Source organism: Alligator mississippiensis, chromosome 6, assembly GCF_030867095.1.
Source record: "Alligator mississippiensis isolate rAllMis1 chromosome 6, rAllMis1, whole genome shotgun sequence".
Taxonomy (NCBI): domain Eukaryota; kingdom Metazoa; phylum Chordata; order Crocodylia; family Alligatoridae; genus Alligator; species Alligator mississippiensis.
The window spans coordinates 9,395,649-9,414,953 of NC_081829.1; the positions used below are offsets into that span (position 1 = coordinate 9,395,649).

At 56.1% G+C, this 19,305-nt stretch overlaps 1 protein-coding gene across 1 annotated transcript; it reads left to right on the top strand.

Annotated features, from left to right (window-relative positions):
• Window positions 1–209: 209 nt before the first annotated feature.
• Window positions 210–18,776, top strand: LOC102562725 (angiopoietin-2). The gene is made up of 9 exons (XM_014605055.3): window positions 210–539; window positions 8,874–9,029; window positions 9,538–9,659; window positions 11,230–11,462; window positions 11,928–12,052; window positions 12,782–12,883; window positions 14,491–14,657; window positions 17,346–17,476; window positions 18,022–18,776. The coding sequence occupies exons 1-9, from the start codon at window positions 237–239 to the stop codon at window positions 18,180–18,182; spliced, it is 1,500 nt and encodes a 499-aa protein (XP_014460541.3). The 5' UTR covers window positions 210–236; the 3' UTR covers window positions 18,183–18,776.
• Window positions 18,777–19,305: the final 529 nt, after the last annotated feature.

Sequence of the window (19,305 nt, forward strand, 5' to 3'; positions counted from 1 at the left end):
GCAAGGGGGGAGACTCCCATTTCCATAAACCTTGAAGCCGGGCCCCGAACCAGGACACGGACACATGGCATGTCCCCTGCCAGGTGAAGAAGCCAATGCGCTTGATCCGAGCCTGAATTTCCCCTGCCAGGGAAGTCCCGGAGGCGGCTCAGCCTGGCGGGGGCAGCATCTGCGCCTCCCCTCGGGGTGCCGGCGGGGCGGGGCGGGGCGGGGCGCGGCGCGGCGGCTCCGGGACGATGGTCCGGCGCGGGGCGGCGGGCGGACAGCATGGGCCGGCGCTGAGCGCCGCGGGCAGGATGCGAGCCCCGCTGTGGGTGGCGCTGGCCGCTTGCGCCGCGCTGGCCCCGGCCCCGGCCCCGGGCTCCAGCTCGGCCGGGCCGTGCAGCTACACCTTCGTGCTGCCCGAGCGCGGCGCCTGCCCGCCCGCCGCCCGCCGCCTGCCCGGCGCGCTGCAGCGGGACGAGCCCGAGCCCGAGCCCGGGCAGCGCCTGCGGCAGCTGGAGAGCGGCCTGGAGAACAACACGCTGTGGCTGCACAAGGTCAGCGCCCCCTGCCCCGGCCGGCTTGGCAGGACCGGCCCGCCCAGCCTCTGCCCTCCCCTGCTGCCTCCGGCTTCCCCGTCACCACCCGGCGGCCGGAGGGCTGCGCGCCCCCGGGGTGATCCGAGCCGGCTTGGGGCTGACTCTCCATCAGCAATGCCCCCGCTTGGATCGGCTCCGAACCGGCCCTGATGGCAGCGGGCGGAGCCCAGCCCGTACCTGCGGGGCCCCGGGGTGCTCTCCCAGCCGGGGCTGCGCGCGGCTCCCGGTCCCCCGGAGCAGAGCTGCTCCCTCTCTCTTCCCACGCTGCTGGGAGGCAGCTGCAGCGTGTGCCTGGCGGTCCAGGCTGCATCAGGGCTGTTCCCGAAGACAGAGTACTATGAACAAAGCAAACTAGTCCTTTACGGGGACAGCCCCTCTACCAAAGCAAAATGCTTTCAAGAGGGGGGGAAATATTCAGGGTGGGTTTTGTTTTTTTTAATTTCTCCTTTCAAAAAGAAAATCAGATCAAAAAGGCAGGAGTATTCATGCAACTGAGCCTGAAAGCAGCAGTACCCATGGCCCTCCTAATGAATACCTGTTCATTTGCACGTGATGCAGAAGTACAAGTTGTGCTGCCTGCTCTGTAGAGGTCTTGGGGTGAGACCCTAGCACCTAGAGCCCTGTTTGTACCGAATGGGCACAAGAGATTTTGCAGGTCTGTTTTTTCGCAGAGCTGAGAATTTGCTCCCAAATAGCTAGCGTTTCCCTTTTCTCCTCTTCCGCGTGTTGCATTGTCTGTCTCTCCTTCTGGGTCAGCTGCTGCTTCCCACAGAGGTGGCCACATTGTAGTGGCATGGGGTGCAGCGTGTGCCAGATGGTTTTGTGGGTTCTTTGAAAGAAAAAGTGCAAATTAGTGTATTCTTGAGACTGCACTCCCAGGACTTGCGGGCTGCGGGGCTGCTGCAGCTAAGTTCTGCCCAGGCAGGAAGCAAGCACCTGAGCTGAGATAGCAGGTATTGGAAATTGGGGGTTTGCAGTTGGGAGGGGAGGGATCTGTTGTGCTGCCACACTTGCCTCTCCTTGCAGAGTTTCCTTCTGTCCCCTTACTGCTGCCACCCTATAAACTTGCATCTGAATAGCTACCTCTGCTTCTACAAGCAAATCTAATGTGTAAGAACAAGGGGGCCAAAGCCTGTGCTGGCTGCTAGAGCAGCACTGGCTGACCTGCAGCACATGTACCAGGGCAGCCTCTGTGTGTAGCATGTGGCAGATTGGGGAAAGAGCAGGGAGCACAGCTGCAGATAGGGCAGGGAACAAAAAGCACAGCATCGGGTCAGGCAGAGGACGGGGACTGGAGTGGCACTCCGAGGTGGTTCGGGCTAATCTGTGGCACGTCTACCAGAAAGGTTGCCTCCCCCCACTGTGGTAGAGGATGCTGCAAGGCTGTCTGGTCCTGAAGCACAAAAAGGGTTAAATAGAAATGCACGGACTATTGGGAAGCAGAGTATAAAATGTTCCCCTTGGCTGTTTCACTTCCCTCCAGCACCAGAGCGCATGTTTATGATCCGAGAAGCTATGGATCATGGTATCGCGGTCAACTGGTAATGCTGTTCCAGTGCAGCGTGGGACCGCACAGCCGTTAGGGCTGATGGTGCTTCCCCGTCCATCAGATGGAGGCTGGGATCCAGGGATGTTCATCCAGCAAAGCAGGGTTCCTCTGCTGTCCACTTCTTCCACTGCCCTGCTCCACTGGGAAATGAGAGGTGGTTTGGGTCAGCCTTAGCTCTGGGGCCTGGGCAAGGGGACAGGGAAAGAAAGAGCAGGGGAGAATATAGGAAGAACATCTGCAGCATGCCAGGCCTCATAGCACTTCTTCACCTGCCAAGACTCGCCCTAGACCCCCTCCTTTGGTGCTAATGCTGGGCTATCACCCCTGAGCATCTTCTGCAGAGTGAGCCAGTATCAGGGAGGAAAGTCAGCAGTGAAAGCCCTCAGGGGGAGGTTTGTGTGCAAGGCATAGTATGCTTAGAAGTTGTGGGAACTTAGGGTGTGTTGGCAAAGAAGAGCACCTCTGCTGGCTCCCCAGCGCCACTTCCTGTAGTGCTGAGTGGCCTTTGGGACTCTCCCAGGCACTGACCTGGTGAGAACAGGCTTAGCTTGCTTCCTGGCGTAAGGGTATGGTTGCAGGCTATGAGAAAGGGCAGCAGTTAGGACCCAAATGATCCCCTGGGCAGCCTGGGCTGGAGAGTTGTGTAACCTATTCTAGGGATCCAGATTGGAAAAAAATCAGCTTTCTGTGGACTGTGGCTGGACGATAGAGTTTCCACAGAGGTAAAGGACTGGGGGGTGGCATTTGTTTCCCTGCATTCAGGTAGGCAGAGCAGGGATACTCCTTGTGCCAGGCTTGTGCCCACATGAACCTGTAGCTTGGGTCTGGTAGGTCAGGTGAGCTTGTCTGGAAGGGGGATGGGGCATTATAGCCTGCACTGTGGCGCAGTGATTGCCATGATTTGGCTGTTGCTTGCCAAGAGGAATAAGTCTATGTGGTTAAAGTACTGGGCTGGGAAGTGAGAGCCTCAAGTTTCTGCTCTTCACTTCGCCACTGACTCTGTGTGTGCGTGTGTCCTTGGTCCAGTCACTTAGCAGATCCGATCTGGTTTCTGCTGAGTGCTTATTGTGATCTTGCGCTTCACACCGCATCACCTGGTACTAGCCGCAGCCAGATTACCCAAGGCTAACCGCAGAAGGCTGTACCTCCATTTCTTCCTCTGGATGCCTCTGGCTTTGTTCATCCCAGTGCATGAGGTGCTCTGAGGTTCTCTGGTGGATGGTGCCAGGTGAACATCAGTATCATTATTTCCAGATGCCTGTCTATGGCCAATTTTACTGCTGAGCCCCCTACCCCCCCAAAAAAGAGCTCCTTGTGTCTGTAACAACCCCCGCCCCCTGCCCCTTCCAGCAGCACAGCCGTGGGTCAGGAATGCAATGCTGGACAGGCTGTTGTCTCCATGCTGGTCTGAAACACTAATTGGGAGGATGGCGGGGGGAGCCAATTAGACAGCATTCTCCAGCCATCTGGGCTCTTTAAACAGGAGTGGGCACATGACGGGAGTGGAGTGCCACCAATGTGGCTGTATCTGGAGCTGTCATGGTGTTTTCCATGCACAGGCTCTGCTGTCTGGGGTTGTTTCCAGCCCTGCTTCCCAGTGTCACAGCCAGCTGGAATCTGGCTTGCACCTGGAGTACTTTGGGTTTTTGGCTGTGTTATTACACTTCCAGCCCAAGCTGGGGCTTCCTAACTGCTCAAGGATATGAAACAGCAAGGCTTGGCCATTTCAGGACCATTTTGGTGGGTTTGAGTAACACAAACCAGACCCAGGTTTAAAAGATCCAGGGTGCCCTGCTTCTGGGAGAGCTAACAGACTTTTGCAGGGAGTGGCCGGCTGGTGACTTTGTGTCTAAGGAAGCTTGGCTTTGCCTGAGCAATACAGTGTGTGTGTGTGTGTGGGGGGAGGGGGGGGAAGGTGGTTGATGCACTGGACTGGGACTCAGTTCCTGTCTCTGCCACTGACTCCCCATGTGATCTTGATCAAGTCACTTCTCTTTGTGTTGTGGATCGCTGCTTTTTTCCAATCCTCCAGTCATCTGCTTAGGCAAAGCTGTTCTAAGACAAGGATAGTCTCTTGCTATGTGGAGTGGCAGTGCCATGAGACCCTGATTTCACCTGGGCTTTCTGGGTGTTACTATTTTACAGTTGATAATTGGTGGGGTTCATGAGGCCAGCTAGTCCTTGCAGTGCCAGGACCAGCATGCAACCTATATGCATGCTTTGCTTCTGAATCTCCCTGGGGTTTGCTTGGCTTCACAGGTTCCTGCCATCTGGATTCCAGTAGGTCTTTAGGTCCTGGGCCCTCTCAGGTCTCCCATTTCCCTAATAAGACAGAACATGGCACTAAACACTAGAAGATGCTCTTTGAATGGCAGCAAGAGACTTCCTGCTGAAGGCTTTGACTTCTCAGTACTTCTCTTGTGGCTGGGGCGATGCTGCTCTGCTCTGCACAAGTCCACTTGTTCAGAGGAAACGTTCAGCTGGGTGGCAGGTGCTGCTCCATCCTTGATCATCACTTGGCAGCAGGCAAGCAGGCATCACTTTGCTGCTTTTTGGAGAGATCAGGGAACCTGGCCAGCAGCCCCTCTCGTGAAAAGGGGCTCAAACAGCTGAGCCGGACAGTGCAAAGCATATGTTTGCCATGCCTGTTGCACCCAGGATCAGTCTCATCTTTCTGGGACAGAGAAAGGCCAGTTCCCCCCAGTGCTGTGCAGAAGGGAGGATGGGGTGAGGGAGTGGGGGCTGCCCTGGTTCTGAACTGTGCTCACTGGGTCACATGGAACTCATCAGGCCTGATGACTTTTGGTGACTTATGTTTTCTTTTTTTAATCTCTTTCCAAGCCAAACAAGTGACCGTGAAGCCAGAGCTGTCCTGCCCCTCCAGAGACAGGCCTTGCAACATAGTTCAGAAGCGAAATAAGTAGTCTCTTCCATCTGTGCAGCAGAGGCACAGGCAGAGCAATGCAGTGATGTGGGCTGGGCTTGGCATTCCTGCCAGACCACACAAGGCTATGCACGCAGCTGTGGGGACTGCAGCACCTTCATTTCCCCCCTCCCACCCAATGTCAGCATCTCCTGGGGGCTGCTGGTACTGGGGCAGATCACTCGGCCTCCGTGTAAACACTGATGTTACAGGCCTGGCACCAGTAACTGGCACTGTGGAGATCATAGCTGACCCCACACAAGACCATGGTCTAACAAAAATGTGCTGAGTTGAGTTCAAAGCCTTGGGCCTCAGCTGCACATTGGAGGTCTTGGGGCTGCCCTGGGGTGGCAGTGGCTGGAAGGTGCTGCCTCACCCTGCCATCCATACCCCTGCTGGGACACCTGCCCCTAGAGATCCAGACACAGGAACTCAGAGCTTCATGCACATGCTTCCATGGCAGGAGCTGTAAATGGAAGCATCTGTTTCCCAATGTGAAGCTAGGCAGGATTCCCACGCACATCCCCATCGGCAGAGGCATCTCAAGGGAGAGCAGTCACCGAGGAGAAAAGTTATTCCAGAAGCAAAGCTGCACTGCAGCCCTCCGCTGAGCCCAGAGCAGAGGCAGGAAGCAGCTGAAAGCTCAGCCTCTCTCCTGTCTTCTTGGCTGGCTTGCAGAGGTGATGACAACCTTAGGGGAGCTCTGCTGTCATGTGGGTGCTGCTTCCATGGAGAGCCTGCCTGAGACCTGGAAGTTTGCAATGCATGGGCCGCTGAACACCCAGCAGGAGGGTCACAGCTTCTAGTCCCTGTGGACAAGGTCCAGATCAAACAAGTGCCAAGTGAAAATCAGCTCCATCCTCCCTTCCTGGCCTCCCTCTCCAGCCCCTCAGGTGTCTGGTCTCTCTCCAGCATCATGGATCTGCCCTCTCCCTTTTGCTGACAGCTCCTGGGCAAGCCTGTCACTGCCTAAATGAGCCAGCATGCAGATGAGTTCCTGCAGATCAGCAGGAGAAAGGCATGGGGCTGGTGTGACAGCCTGACAGGCTGCTGAGCAGGAGGGGAGCCTGTGCAGCAAGGGAGCCAGCAGCAGAGTGCTCTGGGGTTTGACAGCTGTGTACCGAGCTCTCCTTCACTGCAGGAGCTGGCCTGTGGGAGCCAGCCTCATCCGACTGACCCACTGATATTGCCTTACATGGCCACAGCCCCCAGGCAGACACAGCGTTTCCATTCATGGAGTCCCTGAATACTGTGGTTCATCTGAGCTGGAGCCCTACCAGCTTTGCCTCCTTCCTTGAAGGAACCAGGCACTTAACATGTAGGAGATTGGAGGTGTCTTCCTTCCATGTATGGGTGTGGTTGTAATGCTGTCCATCCTGTGACTACCCCAGGGTACAGGGGGAAACATCCTTCTCTCCATCAGGCAAGGGGTGAGCTGAAGCTCGTTGTCAGCCTCCCATGCTTGAATACCCAGTGCTACTGGGGGCGGCTGGTGTTGGGCTTCCAAACCATAGTCCCTGGGCAAGACTGAACCCTGAAAGGGGGTGTCTTCTGCCTCTGCTCTTTGAGGACCTGATCTGAAACCTATGGATATCTGCTGCAGTCCATGCTCTGCTTCGACTGCGCCAGGGATTGGGCCCTTACTTCTATTTCCCTGTTAGGGATGCTGGCCCAGAGGCAGGAACCTTGCTGCAGCTGCAGCTTCACTGATGGAGCACCCTGACCATGCTGCCAGCCTGGGTCTGTGGCAAAAAGCACATGGAAAGCCTGTCAGCCCCTGCCCAGCATAGTCTGGTGTCCTCCTGTTAAGCGGCAGGAAGCAGATCCCACAGAGCCTTCCCTGGGGAAATTCCTCCTGAACCTTGGCTTCCTCTGACTTGCCCCGCAGTTCCCAGGAACATTCCTGAGTGCAGTAATCACTGACCCTTAATGAAGGACCCATTAAACTGCTGCAGCTGGGATGGAGGGCAGGGGGACACAAGTAGTGCCATGTGTGCTTGGGGCTGTTGGAGCCCCATAGCCACAGCAAGGTGGGCTGCTCACAGTTGACCTTGGAAGATGGGACTCAAGGGGTGACTTGGTCTGGGGTGAGCTGTGCTCCCATGGAGATGAGGCAGGTTTCTGGGATGCCAGGTCCCCACAGCTCCTCCTTGTCTCTCTGTGGGCAGCATGGGCTTGGGCCTGGCTCCACCAGCATACTTCTAGTGAGGTGAGTGTGGAGTCAATCATAGCAGCCCATCAGGGCACAAACGTGGGGGCTCGGGTGAGAGCTGAGTTGCAGCCTGTCAGAGATAAGAGCTCCTGGTTGCAGCCCCTTTGAGCCACATCGGCTGCATCAGTCGGCACCTGGATGCACTCCGGGCAGGCAATGAGGCTTTAAATGAGCCACATCTCATAGCTCTTCCCTAGAGTATCTTTTTGGGTCATGCTTGTACCAAATCTAGCATCCATCCCTGGCTGAGGCCTCAGGTTTGGGAGAGAGGTGAACTTGGGAGCTTCCAGTTGTCAAGCAGGGGCTGAACTGAAAGATCAGCTTTGCCAGCTCAGATGCTGGTCCATACTGGGCCCCCTTCAACTCAGTCATCTGCTTGGACTGTGCACTCCTTGTGAGAGGGCTGGATTTTTTATTTCAGGCATTCACAGAGCTAGGAAGTATAGCAGTGCAGACACTGAAGGGCAACTGAACTTTGTAAGAAGAAGAAGAGGGAGATACTGGCTAACAGGAGAGGGGGATTTATGTGAGCACTGTCCCAGTACTGGAGCCTAAGACCAGTAAGGGATCAGCTCCACACCCTGCTAGGTGCTACAGAGACCTGGAGTGAACAGCTGGTCACTGTCCCAAAATGCTCAGCCCCTAACCAGGGAGCCTCTTCGTTCAGCAATATGCATGCACTTGCATTGGAGCCCTGGCTTGAGGGGGGCTGACCTGGTCTTGCTGGGCCCTGGGGAGGGGAGCTGAGAGACAGCCGTGTGGGTGTGCAAGGGTGGAACTCCCTGCCTCACTTATATGACAATGGAAGGAAGTTTGTCCAGCAGCCATAGGGATGCACCTATTTGCCCATGTGCAGGGCACATCACCTGCATAAATATAGTCAGGAGAGAGAAATATTTATGCAAAGCAAAACACGCACAGTCCCAGGGAGCAGGCACTGAAGGACAATACAGGGAGGACAAGCAAGTGAGACGGCATGCTCTCACCCTCCCAAGCTCTTTGTTTTGCTGCCTGCTCCCCGCTGGCAGAAGGGAGTGCACAGGCTAATGACAAGCACATGAAATACTCTTTGAGGTATATCCCCAACCTTGCCACCACCATGATGAGCCCTGCTTCACTGTACTCCTCTGTGCTGCAGACTCCCTGTCTGTGAAATGGGCAGGGGGAAGGCAAGGCCATACATTGTGGGGCATCAGGGGTTAAGCAGAGCCTGCCCCACCCTTCAGATTCATGAATCTGAGTCTAAGGGGCCATGAACACCGCTGTTATTGAGACCTGTGGGAGGGCAGCAGTTTATGGTGCAACCTGTACAGCCAACGGCTAGATAGCTCCATGGGTACATGAAAGTACATGGGTATGTAAAGGAATAGCTAGAGGGATTTGTATGGGGCTAGAGGGGGAATGGATTGGTAGGCTTCAGTGCAACCAAAACAGCACATCATGCTCACATTCTCCTGCAACACTAACGTGGCTTGTGTCTGTCCAGGTAGTCTGGCTGCTTGCGGTCAGCATATTGCATGCTCCCCATCTCATCCCGTGGCCTGCAGCAGTGGGGGTGGTGGATGCTCATATGCAGAACTGACCCCTCTCCTGCATTTTCCATCCCAGCTGGAGAGCTACATCCAGGAGAATGTGAAGATGGAGATGGCTGAAATCCAGCTGCATGCAGTGCAGAATCACACAGCTGCCATGCTGGAGATGGGCACCAGCCTGCTGAGCCAGACAGCTGAGCAGACCCGCAAGCTCACCGACGTGGAGACACAGGTAATGGCCCTCAGCATGGATGAGTGTGACTCCAGGAGTTCAGGTGAGGTTCGTATGTACTCGCACTAAGGTTGGATTTGGCCTGAGTAACCAATGCACAGTCAACCAGCTGTGACTGCAAAATGCTGGTGGGAGGCTTTAATATGGTCCAGCTCCGGAGGACCAAGACTGGGCACTTCACAAATGTCAAGGAATGTGGTTGCATCTGGAGTGCTGTGGCTATGAAGAGGTCTGGTCCCTTCTTTTGAAACATGGCTGGGCGCTAAGCCCTTTGGGAAGGTCAGGCCTGGTTGTTGTCCCTGAGCTCTTGGGATTCAGCCGCCTCCTGCCTTCAGGGCCCTGATGTGCCCGTGTACCCTATTCCCCAGGATCTTCCACACCAGACAGATTGAGGCCAAAGGGCATTTCCCCCTCGCATGCTGCTCTTCCTGCTGCCCAGCTCAGAAAGAGACTCCCAGTCCGCTCTTCTCCCCCTTCCTGATCCACCTCATTGGGGCCGGTGTTTCAGGTTCTCAACCACACGTCACGGCTGGAGATCCAGATGCTGGAGAACTCCCTGTCCACCCAGAAGCTGGAGAAACAGCTGCTGCTGCAGACACAGGAAATAAATAAACTCCAGGAGAAGAACAGGTGAGGAAAACCATGACTGGCAGCAACTGGAGGGCTGTGGAGATCAGAGGGTTCAGGGCTGCCTGCAAGACCACATGGGAAGAGGGAAATCTGGGTGCTGAGGGGTTTGGTGAATCCAGGGACTGGATCTTCCAGGGGGGGTGGTGAGGGCATAAAGCCATGCCTGTCCTTGGATTTCACCTACCAGCTGAGGACCTATGGCACCATACAGGAGTTGTGTGTGTCAGGGGCAGTGTGACCATGCCCAGCACATTCCCCTCTTCTGCTTAAATGCAGTTTTCAGGGGAAGTTCTGTAAAGCCTCCTTTGAAACTGCTTCCTGTTCAATGAACAGACAGCCCAAGCTGGGCTAACTGTAAGGCTCCCCTTCTGCTGGGAACCTTGGCTCCTGCAGCCCACACTGTTGCATTTCCTGCAGGTTTCCGTGGCTGTTTCATGCCATGTGGACCCCAAACTCCAGAGCTTAGCAAGCTCCTCTGCCCCTGGGACCTGTGTTTCTGGAAGTGGTTTTTGGCACACTCAAACAGGTCTCCCGTTCCCCTTGTACAAGTGTGGCATAGGAAGGTGTGGGAGCATGCTTCTGAAATGCAGACAGCTGGGAGCTGTCACCAGCAGTAAATAAACAGGTTGTCTCTGCTTGCAGGGGGCTGGCCTGTGGGCCCCCACTTAGTGACAAAGCTGGCCGTGCACTGTACATCTCAGCACAGCCAAAGCACTCTCCTGTAGCACTGTCAGTCGGACACCCTGGTTACACACATACCCCCTGCCATCCCAGACTCCAGGTCACAGGTTTAGGCTGCCAGAAGTATTCTTCCTTGTAAATCCACCTCATCTGGTTCCCCACAAATGCAGCCCCAGGCCCTGGAGCCTGCTGAGCCAGCCAATTAGCCTCGCTCCAAAGAGGGGCCACCCCAGAGCATTTCCTTATCATTACAGGTTTTATGGCTCTTCCCCAACTCCTGCCAATGCCTCGAGCCCCACAAGCTGCCCCAGGTTTGCTGTGCTTGTCTCTGGGCCTCATCCGGACATGGTGCTGGCAGGAGGAGGAACATGGGCTTACTTAAGAAAACAGCAGACCACAAGCTCCCTGGCAGGGCTTGGGAACAGGGTCACTCAATGCCAGCCAAGGGAGGAGCCCGAGGAGGAGCCCAAGAGGATGGCTGTTAAACATCCTCAGGTCGCAAAGCTGCGTCTGGGCAAAAAGACCCTTGCAAGGCTGCTTGGAGAAGAGGGACCCACAGGGCTGTGCCCTCACACAGGCTGCTCCTGCCATGTGGCACAAAGTCAGTAAATGTATGGTCTGTCCAAGTACTTCCCTGGGAGCCTCACCAGTCTTTATCCCTGCAGTCCCCGCTCAGGATGCCAGTACTGCCCTGACTCACACTCTCCCTAGATGAGGAGCTGAGACCTAGAGAGATGAAGTGACCTGCCCATGGTCATGCAGAAAGCCGGTGGCAAAGCCAGAGATCAACTCCTGGTCCAGAGCCCTGGCCTAGTGCTCTGCCCCCTGGTTCACCTCTCCTTGGCTTTTCTCTGAGACTGTTTCCCCCGTCCTCTCTCCCCCTGTGCAGCCTCTTGGAGAAGAAGGTCCTGGACATGGAAAGCAGGCATGAGGAGGAGCTCCAAGGGCTGAAAGCCAAGAAGCTGGAGATGCAGGGCCTCCTGTCACAGCAAGCCCAGCTCGTTTGGGAACTGCAGCAGCACCTCGCCTCAGCCTCGGCCAACACCACAGTGCTGCAGAGACAGCAGGCCTCGCTTGTGGAGACCGTGCACCAGCTCCTGGGGCTGGTCTCACAGTGCAACCGTTAGTGCCCTGGGGCAGGAGGGATGGGCAGAGGTATTGGGACGGGTGGGGCACAGACTCAGACCCAGTCACTCATATGGCAAGCACCGGTGGGGGAACTGGTAATACCCCCCTGATGCCCCTCCCTGAGATAACTGGAGCAGTCCATGAGTGCTCTAATGTTGGGCAGCTGGTCCCCCTCCCTGGGGATGGAGCTGTGCCTTACTGCAGCCCAGCCTGCTCCCTCCCCACCCTGCTGCCTGTGCTGAGCTTGGAGAGTGCCATTGGAGCTCTCTGCTGGGCTCATCTCTGCTGAGCTGTTTTCCATGAGCTGCACTGCTCACAGCCAAGGCAGCAGGGAGCCTGCTGCACAGTGCAGAGCCAAAGGGGGAAGGGGTGCTCCTGGGACTGTTAGTGAGGGGGAGGGCTAGGATGGGAGCAGCCAGGGACTGTGCTGAGTATATTCCCCTTCCCTGCTCCCTGCAGACATCTCCCCAGTGCCCCAGGATGAGAAGACGGTGTTCCAAGACTGCGCAGCTGCATTCAGATCCGGCCTGGCCACCAGTGGAGTCTACACCCTGCACTTCCCCAACTCCACAGGCATGACCAGAGTAAGCCTTCAGATGCCCAGGCCCCTTGTATATCCCCCCACCTAGGCCCCTATGATTGCACCCTGAGCCTGGCATGTGCCAGGAAGTGGCACTGGCAGACCCTGTGCTTCAGTATTATGTTTGTGCCCAGCAAAGGGTCCAGGAGGAACTGAGAGGGTGGAGGGATCTAGTGATTGGAGTGGAGGGGTGGGAATCGGGACTCCTGGGTTCTGTGCCCAGCTTTGGGAGGGGAGTGGGGTCTAATGGCTGGAGCTGGTGGGAAAGCGAGCCTGTTCTCCCTCAGCTGTGTTGATTGCTGACTCTGTGGCCTTGGCCCTGTCACCTTGCTGCCCTCAGTATCTCTGTTTGTCACCAGGTTCCAATAACTGGCCAGTGGGCTGGGGTTGGGGGTTAATTGGCACTCATTTTGCAGGACTAAGGCAGCATGCTGCAATGCACAGATGGTCCTGGAAGGCAGAGTGACCCCTGCCCTGAAGAACGGTGCTTATGAAGAGTACACCTTCCCCATTCCCAGCCCGTGGGTCTGACCTGGATCCCATTCAGCCCACAGCCTAGCTCCCAATGAGAACCATGTCCATGTAGCCAGAAGGGTCAGGCTGCGTGTGGAGGATCACAGCCTGGCCCCTGCCTTGGATCCAGAGCTCCCGATGGCCTGTCTGTTAGGGCGTGGAGACAGCTGCTTGTGTCACCCTCCCCCCTTTCCCCATGAACATGGTGTCCCTTTCACAGGCCTTTTGTGACATGGAGACCAGTGGAGGAGGCTGGACCATCATCCAGCACCGGAAGGATGGGTCCGTGGACTTCCACCGCACCTGGAAGGAATATAAACAAGTAAGGCTTTTCTCAGCCTGCAGGGGTTTGGGACCACTGCCGTTTCCTTGCCTAGGGACAGGAAGGGCTTCCCGTACAGGCTGGGAATAGCCCAGCTATTTCCCTGGATGACAAGACCACGCTTTCCCCAGCAGTCCCATGTGCAGTGGGAAGGAAGGCAGAGCAGAGGTGACTGCCTTACTGTGTGACAGGGGACGTGGTGGGTGCCGTAGAATGTGCGGGGCAGCAAACAGAGGAAGTGGGGGGAAGGAGAGAGCTGAGCTACTGTGCTGGCCACCCCTGCCTTGCTTGGGCTGGGTTGTGCCCTGCAAGCAAGCACCTGGCCCTGGGGCTGCTCTTGCTGCAGGGTCAGGAGAACTTGGGAACAGACAGGAGGTTGTGGGGGTGGGAATTGGGCTGCAGTGGAGAAAACACCTCCTCCTCCTTCTCTCAACTGGAGAGCATGGCTGCTGGGCATCCCAAGGGTATGTTGTAGGAAAGGGCATATTGCAATCATGGTCCTCCATGTTTGTAAAGACCCCTTCTGCTCACTGCAATGCCCAGACAGGCAGGATTTCTCCTGTGCTGAGGTCCTATGGGAGGGCTGCTCTTGAAAGGTGCAAGCTCAGCTCTGCTAACTGCACTTATGTCTGGGATCTCCCCACTGAAGCTGGCAGACTGCTGCTGGTTTGGTCCTGAGAGTCCTGATAGGCCAGAAAAGACCTGGCAGAGCATCCAGCCCAGGTACACAGTCACTCTCCCTTTTTCACATGTCATTGCAGTCCTTCTGTGAGTCATCTGCAGGGGCATGAAAAATAGGTCGTGGCTAGAACTGTGAGGGGGGAAGAGGGGTGCACAGGGCTGGTTCTGTGCCTGGAAACCTTGGGAGAAAAGATTCTGGAGTGCATCCTCACCTGTGCTGCCTGCTGAAGCCAAGTTGCTTTGGGAACACAGAGGGAGCAGGGCTCCTATGCAGGTGGGCTCTGCCTGGGACATTGCATGTACCTGGGTTGTCTTTTTGCAGCCTAGGCTCTGCTGTAACAGCTTGGGGAGCACAGTCTGAGCGTGGCAGGGGGACATGGGACAATTGAATTGGCCTTTCCAGGGAAGTGATGGGGGCAGTGACCTGGATTACAGCTATTCTAGACCTCTGTATGGTGGCAGAGCCCAGCACGGAAGTTGCTGTGCTGTCCTTGTATCTGCTGCTCATGCTGTGCTGGTATGTGTGCGGTTGCTGCAGTATGCAGGACATTGCACCACCAGCTTCTTTCCAGGCTCTTTTTAACCCAGTGGGGGTATCTCGCAGCCTTGTCCAAAGACAGCAAAGCACCATTGCACCACTGTGCTGGGAACCATTCCAATCTGACTCAACAGCCAGAGCCTGCATCCCATGTGAATGGTTCAGGAGAGGGCTCCTTGCCCCACCAGTCAGGCCACTGATGAAACCTCCCGTCCTCTCGGGCAGTTCTGGTCCACCTGGAACCAGGCCCTGATGGAACAGGAGCTGGGTAACGTGTGCTTTCTTCAGTAGCAGCCACCCTCCAGGGATGAGCCCTGTGCCAGCTTCCTTCCCGATTCTCATTAGCTTTCCTCTGCCTCACCAACTCTTCTGCTCTTTGTCCCTGCAGGGTTTTGGGACCCCACCTGGAGAATACTGGCTGGGCAATGACTTTATCCACCAGCTCACCACTCAGCGAGCCTACTCCCTCCGGGTCCAGCTCCGGGACTGGGATGGCAACGAGGCCTACTCCCTATACCAGCACTTCTACTTGGGCAGCGAGGAGCAAAACTACCGGTGAGTCTTGCTTGGTCTGTGTTACTTCAGGTTTGTGCCTTCGGGATGATCTTTCCCTCTCACCAGGTGGCTTTGGGGGCAGCCCCTGTATCTGTTGGAGGCAGCTTATCCCCATTTGCTCCCATCCACATGTGGAATCGCCATACAGGACACTGAATGGAGACTTCTGAAGTGCAACTGAGGCCCTTGTGTCCCCTTGCACCCTAAGGTGATTTCAGAGTGAACACTGAGCCCTGCCCTGGAGCCAATCAATGATGTTTCTTCTCGGTTTTAATGCTCTTGGCCACCCCCAGCCAGGTGCTCTGTCTGCGGAGGTGTCCTCGCTCTCCTGTTCAGCAGCACACACCTGGGCCTCAGCATCCCCGTTCTCAGAACCCCAAGTCTGACATTGACTCAGACCCTAGTCAGGGATTTGCTTTTGGGGAAACTCCATGTGCTTCATCCTGCTCCCAGCGCTGGGGCCCCTAGAAAGGAGCAGAGCAGGGATGGAACCGAGGTTGCTCATGCAGCAATGCACCCTGCACCCTTGTTGCTCTTTGCCCTCGACCGCTAAGAATTTAGAGCAGAGAGCCTGGCTCCTTCCGACCAGATAGCCCCCCAAGAGCCGGCATGTGCTGCACTCTCTGCTTTCCAGGCACTCCTGGAGTCAGCTTGCTGACCTTGCAGTGAGAGCACTAGTACTTCTGGGCTGCCTGGAGTAACCCATTGAATTATTTTGTACGTGGTGAACCAAAGCAGAGTTCTCTAGGAGGATGCCATACATAGCAGCACCATCGGATCTGCTGGAGAGCCTGCAGGCCTTGTGGCAGCATGGACCCAGTCCTGGTCTTGATCAAAGGGAAAATGACTCTTCATCTGCAGCTCCAGCATGTGCTCACAGCCGCTGTGTGAGTCAAACATATGTGTCTAGACTAGAAACTACTGCTGGGAAGAGTGCTACCAAATGAGAGGAATAGCCAGGGCCTGGAGTGTGATAAATGCCCCAGAGCTGTCTCTGATGGGAGGGCATGACTTCACAAAGCCTTGATGAGATTTTCATGTTCCCTTCCTAGCTTGTTTAAATCCCTTCTGGAGGCAGATCTGTCTAATAAGGGGTTTATTGCTGATGCAGCAGCCCTCTATGCTGTGCAAGCAAAAGAAGCCAAAGAGATAAAATGGTTTGTAAACATAGCAGCCAAGAATATGTCTTTTGCCAATACTGAGATGAGCCATAGCCAGGGGAGTGCTTGGAGAGCAGAGCCAGCTCCATCTGCACCCCACAGCAGGCATTGCTGCCATGCCACACAGAATATGCCAAGGCAGCCCAGGTGCAGCATCACAGATCACGGAGCTTCCTGATCTGCTAGTGTCCTCATGCCATATTGTCTAACATATTGGCTGGCCCAAAGGGAGCTATTGCCCTCTGAGTTCATGTCCATTGTCTCCTCAACTCCCATTACAGCCATCAAAGCTCCTTCAGGGAAGCAGTCAGAAGAGGAGAGAAGCCCTGGTCCACTGCACTCCATCCTCTGTGAGCTCCAGAGCCCCTCTGGCTTTGGGTAGTGCAGACCTCCAGCACTGCTTCCCTGGAAAGTTTGTCCAAACATAATTGATCTGGCAATTCTTCTGCAGTGCTGCAGGTCCCAGCTCTCTGGCACCTGTCTGTGATAATATTTGTCTCTGATGGCAGGCAGGAAGCCAGCTGTCTCCCCTATAAAAGCATACCCCTGAGCACCTGCAGCCTCAGCTAATGAGGAGAACAATAGCCGGTGCCCACCTCAGTGCCAAGCTAAATATCCCCTGTCACAGGCACGGTTTGTTTTGCAGAGGGGATTGTGTGTGAAAGTAGAAAAGCAAACATCAGCTCTTCAGAGCACACGGTCCTCCCCGAGGCAGGCCAGGGGCTGCCCAGCGCATGGTGTTCTGGGGTGGGTGGTGCTAGGAGGGTTGTGTTGGTAACTGGATTGGAAACTCCAGCTGCTGAGGTCGCCACTACAGAGCCCTGGGGACAGGTGAGCAGGACTTTGAGCCATCTCAGCAGCACCTGAGAGTGATGGAGGATCTGTCATGCAAAGCACTTCCCATTGCAAGCTCTGGGCAAGGTGGGATCGTGGCATCACTAGCTCTCATCATCTCTAGTGCTGTCTGCAGAGCTGCAGCTCCCAGGCATCCTCCAGGGCACATACTCTCTCCCCCTGTTTGGGCAGCTTCAGCAGAATGGGTCTAGGACTAGGCTCAGAAATGGGCAGCACAGGGGTGCTAGCTGAACCGCAGGGCATCTTGGCATCCATCCCTCTCACCCTCTTGTAAGCCTCGTGAACAGTTTGATCATTTGGCGCTCTGTGACTACCCACCCCAGCCTTCTTGAAGCAGAAAGACTCATCCTGCCCCCACATGGGGAAAGCTGATGCCTGGGCATCTGCAGCTGCTCTCTTTGGGTTTGTAGTGACCCCTCCAATGAGGTTTTCCTTTGGGGTTTCGGCCACCTGGGAGAGGTGCATTCCCAACTTGCCAAGCCGCTCTCACCCAGAACACACCACAGACTGACAGCCTCTGAAGCTGCCTCCATCCAGACCTGTTTTGCTGCATGCTCCAGGTCTGCCTTGTCTTTGGTCTCCCATCTTCCAAGGTCCCCACCCCAGCATTGCTGCTTCACTGGTGCCCTCCTGGAAGCACCTGCTGGAGACCCCCATATGTGTGTCTTCCCAGGCTCCACGTGCAGGACTACAGCGGCACAGCCGGGCGGACAAGCAGCCTCAGCCCCGTGGGCACAGACTTCAGTACCAAGGATGCTGACCATGACCGATGTGGCTGCAAGTGTGCTCAAATGGCAACGGGAGGTAACATCCCCTGTGGGGTGTAGCCTGGGCCATTGGCATCTGTATCACTCTGGGGCTGTACTTTACTGACTTTGTGGGTACTGAACAGGACCATTTCCTGGCCTTATTGACGCTTGCCTGTTCACGCTAGTTCCTGGTTCTCCTTGCCCCTGGTTCGCCTTGGCCCTGGTCCAGGCAAGGGGAGGCATCTCCAGTCTGGGCCCAAGTCCTTGTCAGCATAGCAGGAACCTAACAAAGGCCCCTCTTTTTGTCACCAGCACCCACACCTTCTTCCACTTGATTCCCCCTCACTCTGACCACTCCAGCTCTGGACTGCTTCCCCCATCTCTACTGTGGGCATATTTTGACCCTAGTTAGCAATGCAGTGAACCCCGCCAAGAAGGTTCGTGGGGGCTAGAACAAAAACAGGCACACTTAGTAGCAACCAAAGTGGAGGGGCCTCTCTGGCTTACCTTCCCTTCCCCTCCTCAGCAGGGTAGGAGCAGGATGGGGAATCTGGGACCCCTTCACCCAGCCAATGACCCATGTCTCCGCTCTGTCCCCAGGCTGGTGGTTCGATGCCTGTGGCCCCTCCAACCTGAACGGGGTGTACTACCCAGCCAGCTCCACGACAGTCCGGTACAATGGCATGAAATGGCACTACTGGAAGGGGCCCAGCCACAGGCTGAAGGCCACGACCATGATGATCCGGCCAGCGGACTTCTGAGGATGGGCAGCAAGCTCGGGCTGTCCCACCACCACCGAGGAAAGACTGGCCTGGTGGAGAGCTGAGCTGCACAGCCCCAGTCGTGGAGGCTTCTGAGTCATTGAGGCTGAGACCAGCCTTGGCACCATGGCATGTCAGCGTCTAACCCCAGGGGAGCAAGAACGTGGTGGGCACTAGCTCAGCCCTGCACCCTGCATCACCCCTGCCGCTCAGGCTCAAAGCAGCACCAGACCTGTGTCCCATGGGCAGGGCAGCACAAGCAATTGCAAGCAGAGGGCTCTTCCTGCTCCCCAAACCAAGCCTGTGCTTATGTCTTAGTCTCTCCTTGTGTTAGCAGCTGGCTTGCGCACACATGGCTGGCGTGCCAGGGCTGGTAATGGTGCCCTGCTCATGGATGTGAGGGGCTGATACCCGTGTGGACAATGTGGCTGTGCTGGACTGGGTCCCTGGGCCTGGGGCAAGGCTGGGACAAGCAGGGGGTGGGGGTGAGCATGGGCCTGAACCCCAGGGTCCATATTCGAACAGCCCTAAGGCCAGCAATGTAGGCCCAGTCTTTGCTTCAGCCCATTACAAGCCTTAAGGCCCATGTACGGAGCTAGTGTTTGTCCTCTGTGCGGGGTGCAGGCCCTTCTCTGCTGTGCCTAGGAGGGTGCCTTGAGGATATGGTGATGGTGGCAGGTGGCTCTCAGGAGCCTTCCCCCTCCCAGCAGGTCCTAGACTCAAGGCTTGCTGGCCTCATTTAGTCTGGCCTTTTCCTAGGATAGCTGGGAGATAGAGAGGACAGCAGAGGAATGGACAACAGAGGGGTTTGACTCAACGTGTCTCACTGAGGGACCAGCAGCCCACGGAAGGGTTTGCTCTGAGAACAGGGCAGCCCCGGCCATGGCTCGGATACTCCATGGTGCATGCTCTTGGGCTCTTGTGCTGGCAGTCTGTGACAGGTTGCCTGTATGTGGGGATTTGCACTTCCCCACAACAAGCAAACAGGACCCACTAGGTCAATCTGAGGCCCCATCAGTAGGGGGTTTGCCAGGCACAGCAGACAGCAAGGGCTGGAGATTTCCAAGGCACCTGAGAGATCTCTGTCTGACAGGTCACACACATCAGCAAGAGACCCCAGAAG

Bases quoted from the DNA above. Each gene is read 5' to 3' on its own strand.
- LOC102562725 (XM_014605055.3), top strand. From the start codon at position 237: ATGGTCCGGCGCGGGGCGGCGGGCGGACAGCATGGGCCGGCGCTGAGC. The intron at 9,030-9,537 runs GTAATGGCCCTC...CCGGTGTTTCAG, and splicing joins TCACCGACGTGGAGACACAG to GTTCTCAACCACACGTCACG. The intron at 11,463-11,927 runs GTTAGTGCCCTG...TGCTCCCTGCAG, and splicing joins GCTGGTCTCACAGTGCAACC to ACATCTCCCCAGTGCCCCAG.